The sequence below is a fragment of the Gobius niger genome, assembly GCF_951799975.1.
Source record: "Gobius niger genome assembly, chromosome: 23".
NCBI lineage: Eukaryota > Metazoa > Chordata > Actinopteri > Gobiiformes > Gobiidae > Gobius > Gobius niger.
In genome coordinates, this window is record NC_136874.1 from 5,152,363 (window position 1) to 5,160,689 (window position 8,327).

General features: G+C 40.3%; 2 protein-coding genes across 3 annotated transcripts in view; one reads left to right on the forward strand and one right to left on the reverse strand.

Moving 5' to 3' along the window:
- The window catches only part of tgds (TDP-glucose 4,6-dehydratase), a 305,863-nt gene that overhangs the window by 273,647 nt on the left and 23,889 nt on the right, over nucleotides 1-8,327 (reverse strand). The gene's annotated exons all lie outside the window — the stretch shown is intronic.
- cnot9 (CCR4-NOT transcription complex subunit 9) lies at nucleotides 613-5,130 on the forward strand. Its single transcript, XM_079581567.1, has 8 exons — nucleotides 613-788; nucleotides 1,057-1,236; nucleotides 2,376-2,491; nucleotides 2,580-2,689; nucleotides 3,030-3,139; nucleotides 3,218-3,316; nucleotides 3,392-3,483; nucleotides 4,763-5,130. Exons 1-8 carry the CDS (start codon nucleotides 771-773, stop codon nucleotides 4,929-4,931), a joined length of 894 nt encoding a protein of 297 aa, XP_079437693.1. The 5' UTR covers nucleotides 613-770; the 3' UTR covers nucleotides 4,932-5,130.

The following is an 8,327-nucleotide window of genomic DNA, read 5'->3' on the forward strand; positions in this document are numbered from 1 at the left end:
AAGTATTTCAAAGTTTAATGTGAAAGATTTTTAAAATAATTTAAATCAAACCAGGTCTAAATAAGTAAACCACACATTCAGGTCAAAAACAGGAACAAAACCAGGTCTAAAACCGGACAAAACTAGGTCAAAACCAGATCTAAACAAGGTCTAAAGGAGTAAACCGCTAAACCAAGTCTAAACTGGGACTAAACCGGTTCATCATAGAGGTCACTTTGAAAATATAAATTGTACTTTTCGTTTTAACCAAATAGAAAGTACAGATACAGGCTCTAAAATGTAGTGAAGTAAAAGTAAAAAGTAATCATAAAAAATAAAAGCATCTATAATTTATTCTTTTTATTTGTACTCTTTACTTTGTTACTTCCCACCACTGCCTTTATGTCACGTTTTTGATGCGTTTTCCTCCTCTTTTTGGTCTGGTTTTTGTCACTATTTTGGCAGCTTTTTTCAAGTAGCTTTTAGATTTGTAAAATGCACTCGGTTCACGTGGGAGTTAAGAGGTTAATTCCCCTGCACAAAGCCAGTATCTCTGTGGTGAATATCATGAGTGCAGTTACATATTCCCTCCACTCGGGGGCGACGTTCGTGTTCGACCCACATCCTCCACACGCGAAGCAGCCGCAGCACTGGTTCCTGTCTTTTTCATTTCCCCCTAATTGTCTGACAAAAAGCCCCTCTTTTGCGTAATATTTCTGAAGATAAACGCAAATCGCGGCTGCAGACGTTTCACAGAAGCCTTTCGTGAGCCACTGCGAACATTTATCAAGATGATGACGACCGGAGCGGTGAGTTTTCGCTTTGTTTACACGGGAAATGGCGTAGCAGATTAGCCGCGAAGCTAGCACTGAGCCCTGATTTGAATCCTGTGCACGTTGGATGTGTGTTTATTCATTTTTTCCCATATAAACAAGATATTATGTCCCGTTACGCGCAAATCTAATCTTTTGTCCGCGCAAAATCGTATATTATTGACGTTTCAACAGTGATGCTACACTAGTTTTAACTGTTCATACATTACATTCAAACCGTGCCCTCCTTCTCTATTGTTTTTAGGCGGTGTCCACGGCTGTAGCGCAGGTGGACAGGGAGAAGATTTACCAGTGGATAAACGAACTATCGACTCCAGAGACGAGGGAGAACGCTTTACTGGAGCTGAGCAAGAAACGCGAGTCAGTCCCAGACCTGGCCCCCATGCTCTGGCACTCCTGTGGCACCATCACCGCCCTCCTACAAGTGAGTGCTGCTGAATGTTGTGCACTGACTCATGTGTTGCTTTATTAATACGGCTGTTTGTGTGTTTCATTTGTCCAACTGAAATGAAGAGTCTCTTTTTCTGAAGAAGCATGGCCCCGCTCTTGTACATATACCAGTGGTAGAGAAATCTGGTGGCAGCTAGAAGGTTCTAGGTTTGATCCCAGAGCCAGACATTCCCGTGTCTGCCTAGGTTTTCACTGGTTTCCCCAAAACACTAAAAGCAAGGACAGTAGGTTAATCCTCCAGCCAGGTGTTTCTGACCATTAGCCTTGCTCCACAGTTTGAGACTGGTCCCCGGGCGCCTGCCTACTGCGGGTGCCCTCTCCTCCGACAGGTGCATTGGAGGATGGGTCCAATGCAGAGAACAGGGATCATTAAAATAAACCATAGCTGGAGCACCTGGAGGAAAGCTGCACTGACATGGGGTGAACATGCAAACCCCACACAACAAGAGAATTGAACCTGGGGCTTTTCTTGCTGTGCCTCACAAACCGTGGCGCTCGTGTTACTCGATAACTGGTACCTCGTCCAGTATTCCCCACACATTTCAGTGTAGACATTTAATTGTAATATTGTTGTGGAGTCAAAGTGTAATGATGTCTAGTCTTTAACCCCCACCTTAACCAATACAAGTGCAGTTCAGCTTTACCCAAATCCTAAAGGTTACAGCCAGAGTAACGCCTCATTGGAAGACCTGCAAAACTGATCTAAACGGATCCGTTTCCTCACATTGTTGCCATGTTTTTGTCACATTTTTTTCCCCTTTTTAGTAATCACTTTTTGTAAGTCCTTCATTGTGTTTGTGTCAATTTTCTGTGTCAAGAAGCTTTTAGATTGAGGTGAAGCCAAACTGGAGAACATTTGCGTGGTTCAAGGGGGAGGTAAAGAGGTTAAAGGGAAATGCTGCCGCTTTACATCTCATGAATTGTATTTAAAATGGTTTTGTTCTACATAAAACAATGATACTGCTTCATTTTATTTTTGCAAACATGAAGATTCTATAAAGCACTAACTTTCAGTGATGATTGCACAAACAGATGATACTATACTGTACTGTAAGATGCATAAGGAAGCCATGCCATGTGACAAAAACGTATTTGCTGTTTTGTATCTACTAGGAAATCGTGAACATCTACCCCTCCATCAATCCTCCCACACTCACTGCTCATCAGTCCAACAGAGTCTGCAACGCCCTGGCTCTACTTCAGTGTGTGGCGTCACATCCAGAAACCAGGTCTGAAACTCGAACTACCACCACCTTTCCTCACATGTGAATATACTTATCTGAATGTATTTATCTGATTGTTTTTTCTCTTGTGCAGGACGACCTTCTTGGCCGCTCACATCCCTCTCTTCCTTTACCCGTTCCTCCACACAGTCAGCAAAACGCGGCCGTTCGAATACCTCAGACTCACCAGCTTAGGGGTCATCGGTAAGAAACTCGTCAAAGCTTATTACACTCCACTAACAAGACACCCTTTAGGAAACAAAAGCTGTAAAATCATTTCACTTATTTTTAAAAATGTATCGTCTTTGTTCGGAACAACAAAGCTCTGCCGTTGATTGTTAAAGAACAGCTTTGTGTAAGAGAGTCGCCCGGAAAAGGACATGTCTATTTATTCCCCTTTTTGTCCAGAAATAGCTGCTGCAAAGCTGCATAATTTAGTTGGATGTTTGGGTCAGAAAGTGTTCAAAACTAAAAGTCACCTACTTCACAGTGAATTGGAGAGCGGGGGAGACTGTATTTATAATCGCTGCTTGTTCTTTTTTAGGTGCTCTTGTGAAAACCGACGAACAGGAGGTCATCAACTTCCTTTTAACCACTGAGATCATACCACTGTGCCTTCGTATCATGGAGTCGGGCAGCGAGCTCTCAAAAACGGTACCTCTATTAAAAAATCAACAACAGACCACAACGGAAGTCTCAGAAACTGATTTTTAGATTCTTGTTCTTTCCCAGGTCGCCACATTTATCCTCCAGAAAATCCTTTTAGACGACACGGGGCTGGCCTACATCTGCCAGACCTACGAGCGCTTCTCCCATGTGGCGATGATTTTAGTGAGTTAATGCAGCGAATCCCAGGCTGAACATCAGATGGTGGTGTTTATGATTGTTTTTTGTGTGTGTTTTTAGGGTAAGATGGTTCTCCAGCTCTCCAAAGAACCCTCCGCTCGACTGCTCAAACATGTTGTGCGCTGCTACCTACGACTTTCAGACAACTCCAGGTTTGTGAATGTGATGTTTTTGAAAGCCCTTTTAGCCAAATTTAAATTCCCAGTACGTTATGACTGTATCTTTATCTACCATGCTATTCTTTTCTTACTGTCTGTACCTTTTTCTCAGCCAAGTATCAAAGTACAATGACCCCATGAAGGATATTTAATGTTCTGTTGAGGACATTGTATTATATTTTTACCTTTGGGGTTTGCAAATTGCTTTCATACTTGCAAGTTGCAGCCCTACTACCGACTACCAGGGCTGCCATTTTAGCAGTGTTCACGGCCAAGTTTGAGTGAAAAAAATCTTCATTGTGTAATTGGATGTACAATATCCCTCTCTCCTTTGTCTTTTCTGTCAGGGTAGTATTTACTCTCATGGACAATTAATGAGTAAAAAAAAACCGCAACATGCTACAACACCTGCAGTGGAGCTTATGGCCTCTAGGGGCATGAGTTACTTATTTCTGCTTTAAATTACACTTTTTTTCGATACCTATACTGGAATATTTGTTGTCTAGAACCAGAAAACAGAGCAGCAATGTTCATTTATTCCTTAAAAGACAATTTCTTTTACATTTGAGTCATTTATTTGAGCTGAAACAACCACGTTACTTCCTTTAATGCTGTTCCTGGACCAAACGGGGATCAAAACTGGGCCTCAAAAGATGTATTGTTTTCGGCGCCTGCTTTCAATACTTTAATTTTTTCGATACCAGTAGAATCCTTTAACCTTTTAACCCCTGATTTAACCAAGGCATTTTCTCCAGTTCAGCTTTACCCAAATCGAAAAGGTTACAGCCTTAAGGCCAGAGTAATGCCTCATTTGAACGTGTTTTTGTCAGTTTTTTGTCACTTTTCTGTGACTTTTTTGTTGCTCATTTTGTTGCATTTTCAACGCATTTTTTTTTTCACTTTCTCGTCGCGTTTTTGTGGCTTATTCATCCTTGTTTTCGTTGCTATTTTGACACTTTTTTCAACAGGCTTTTAGATTTGGGTAACGCCAAACTGGAGACAGTGTGCTCGGTTCAAGCTGAGGTTTATAGGTTAACTGTATCCAGCCCTACCTACCACCAGGCATTTGATCCGTGATGTGTGTCACATTCTTGGGGGCTCGAGGTTCTCTGCGGGGGGATGCATTTTGCCCCTGGGCCTGACTTTCCCTGTCCCTGCTCTAATAGTTGGAAAAAGTACAATTTCGTCAACAACTATTGAAACTTTAAACAACCCTGTCCAGTTTACATCATCTGCAGTATGATTCTCTCATGGTGATGTGTTTGTGTTGCAGAGCCAGAGAGGCGTTACGGCAGTGCCTTCCAGATCAGCTCAAAGACACGACGTTCGCCCAGGTTTTAAAGGACGACACCACGACCAAACGCTGGCTGGCCCAGTTGGTGAAAAACCTCCAGGAGGCGCAGGTGACGGACTCCAGAGGCATCCCGCTGCCCGCCCCCTGATCCTGGGCATGGACTTTAGAGCGAGAGAAGGGCTGATGATGAGCAACGAGCACAGAAACAGCGGAAAGTGGCCACAGAAGATAATCTACACGATTCAAACGGACTTCTGACGAGTAGTTTATTTATTTTGGTCATCGAAAAGCAAACTGTAAACTATGAGAACGGCAAAACAGGAAAATAAACCGGTCGATTAAAAGCCTTTTTGATGTCTATGCTCTCCCTTGTCTCCACTCGTAGCTCAGCATCATTGAGTGTCTTGTATTGCGCATTTGCAAGGGCTTCTGGGTAAGGTAGTTTCCTTTGCCATTGTGAGGGAGCCCCTTCATTTTACTCTTGGCTAAGTCGCTGTAATTTGACCATTGTAACTTAAACCAACATTTTTATTATTTATGCCCCAGAACTTGAGCAGGACACAGGGATGGATGAGCAAAAACAATGGGTTTGCTTAAAATCTGCAAAATGTTTAAAACGCTTTGCCCTAGAGTTTAGTATTTAACTTCACTTTTGTGAATATGGCCATCGCGCAATGTGTCCCGTGCAACTTTGGTTACTCCTGACGGGTCTTGTCCTGTTGCTCGGTGCCTGAGTTAACCTATGAATATTTAAAGAGAAGAAACCTTAGCCTAAACTTGGTGGTGTTATGTTGTCGGCGGTCGCTCACTTGGCGATAAAAAGCAGCGCAGTGGTCCCGAGACAAATCAGAGAGCTGCAGAAAACACTATCGGAAACGCATGACAAGTTATGACTATTGTGCATTGATTGGGCTTTTTCGAGGGAAATTCGCTTCTTTTTATACTTTATGGCATCAGTGGTTCTCAGCTGACATGGCGTCTGGACCCACCGTCAGGCTATGATGGTTAAGCTGCCACCCAAATAACAATGTGGCTTATATAATGCAAAATATTGTATTATCCCAACAAATTAACAGTTGACTAAGTGTTTGATCAGCCTAAGAAGCTCAAATCATGATGAAAACAAACCCTTACCTGAACGGAGCACATTTTCTCCAGTTCGGCTTTACCCAAATCAAAAAGCTTCTTCGAAAGAAATATAGCAAAAAAAATTAAAGATGAAAATGCAACAAAAAGTGACAGTAAAGTGACAAAAAAGCCACAAAAGCAGCAGAAAGTGACAAAAAAGTGCTGCAAATGTGGCTAAAATGTGATGTAAAAATCAAAAAGATAAAGCAACAAAAATGCGATTTTACACTACCTTGATACATTGCACCAAACTATATTTAGTACAATGTAATGTGCTTTGTAACAATGTGCAATAACTTGTTCCTATGCAGTACATACACAATGGAATAGTGTGTGTTAGTACTTTGGAGGAACATAATGTAATAAGACATAAGACCTTCAGGGTTAGGGGTTAAGGTTAAGTTAGAGTCTTACATGTTTATTACATTATGAAAGTCCAAACGACCATCCATCTTCTTCCACTTTTCCGTTGCCAGGTCGTGGAGGAGGGGGGGGGGGGGCTGTTGGAGCTGCCCAAATCACATTGCACCAGCCCCTTATGGCTCCTCCTGCAGGTGGTGGGTCCACAGAATAAGTAGCTAGAAAATGTTACTAGAAATGTTACTTTATATTGAGTACTTGGCAACAATTACTAGTGATATCCATTACAATCCTGTTGCTATGATCATGACCAATAAATGTCTATGCACTTGGAAATTACTCTTAACGTGAAAAAGGAAAAAGTCATGTTGCTCAGCTATAATACAAGGATAAAATTATTTGTTTGATCTACTATAATAAGGCCTGTTCAAATATCCTTATCTTTGGGTTAAAGTTGACCGCCCTCACAGTGTTATTTTTCCACTTGTGAATATTAGACAAAGTGTGCAGCCTTTTAGAGACCTGACAAATGGGTCCAAACGTCCCGGGACACGAGAGACGGGAGGGGAGGGAGAGGGGGCGGGCTCTCTCTGTAGTTTAACTCTGGCCAGTCCCACAGGTGCAGTGTCATTACAGCATGCACCAGGAGGATTACTATTTCAAATGACCATCGCTGACAAGGGATGCACATAAAACAGGTAACATGTACTTCATTTATCCATTTAATAACTTTGAGTATTGATCTGAAGTGATAAGAACGCACAACGAAGTTGTATTTTTGTATGTTTTAAAGTGAAGTACATTTATTAAAGTTTCGAGTAGAAGTGGAAATTTAACTTTTACACTAGTTTGAATGAATTGCTTGAACAAATTCTTATGGAGTCTTAAGTTAAAGCTATGTGGGTTTTAAAGGTCTTTACTGCTGCTCAAAGCTGTTATGTAAAGCCTTTCTCTAAACTTTGAAAGTGCACAATAGTTATATTTGATAAAGCATTTTAAACAATAAAAACTTCTGGACTGTGTAGACTTATTAAAAATAAAATCCATAAGACAATAACCATTCATAAAAAATGCTATGCTTTAATGTGTGTGTGGATGATTGATTGTTTAAAACTACTAATAACATCCATAAAAAAAAGGATTACAGATTTCAATGAAACTGTCCACTGGCTTCTTGGCTTTTAATGTTTACATGTACACTATAGCCTTTACATAATGTTTCTGAGTTTGTTTTGTGACTCAGGAGTCAGCATCTCACCATGAAGTTTATATGACATATGAACTTCACTACACTGGTGTGTGAATGGGCAAGTGGTTCTTTGATGTAAAGCGCTTTTAGTACCTAATATAGGTTGAAAAAAGTTATATATATTGAGACTAATATTATCATCAATCAAACTATTTCTATATTTATTAATCAACCTCTAGTTGTTGTGGCATGAGTCAGTTTATGTTTATATTTTTAAGTTTTTCTTTGACTCCATTTAAAAAAAGTAAAAAAATCGGTCCAAAGCGATATGTGTGGAAAAAGCAGACTCATAATTTACAAATGTATATGTTTTTAACCTCTTAACCCCTGAACCCGGCACATTTCTTCCAGACAAGTGTCAAAATCGCAAACAAAAAACAAAAAAACAAAAAAAAACAAAAAAAACGAAAGGAAAGGAAAACGAGGATTGAAATTTGACAGATAAGTGACAAAAAAACGATAAAAAATGTGACCAAAAATTGGATAAAAAAGTGACACATTAATGTCACTTGACCTGTGACCTGTATTGCGTAACAAAACACACGGCGCTAGCATTAGCACGCAGCTAATTTTAGCGGTTTTAAATGTTATTCTTTATTTTTGCTTTATTAGTATGATATAGCCTAACATTATACGTTATGACTTTTTGTTTTGTTATTTCACTTATTTCGTAAATGTATTTTAGCTCGATTTGTATTTATTTAGCAGCACTGCAGCAGCAGGCTAACTAGCTTGTAGCACATCGATAGCATCATGGTAGTATTACTGCTTTAATTTATATTTTCCTTATACAACGTTTTTTTTTTC

Bases quoted from the DNA above. Each gene is read 5' to 3' on its own strand.
- cnot9 (XM_079581567.1), top strand. The intron at 1,237-2,375 runs GTGAGTGCTGCT...TGTATCTACTAG, and splicing joins CCATCACCGCCCTCCTACAA to GAAATCGTGAACATCTACCC. The intron at 2,690-3,029 runs GTAAGAAACTCG...GTTCTTTTTTAG, and splicing joins CACCAGCTTAGGGGTCATCG to GTGCTCTTGTGAAAACCGAC.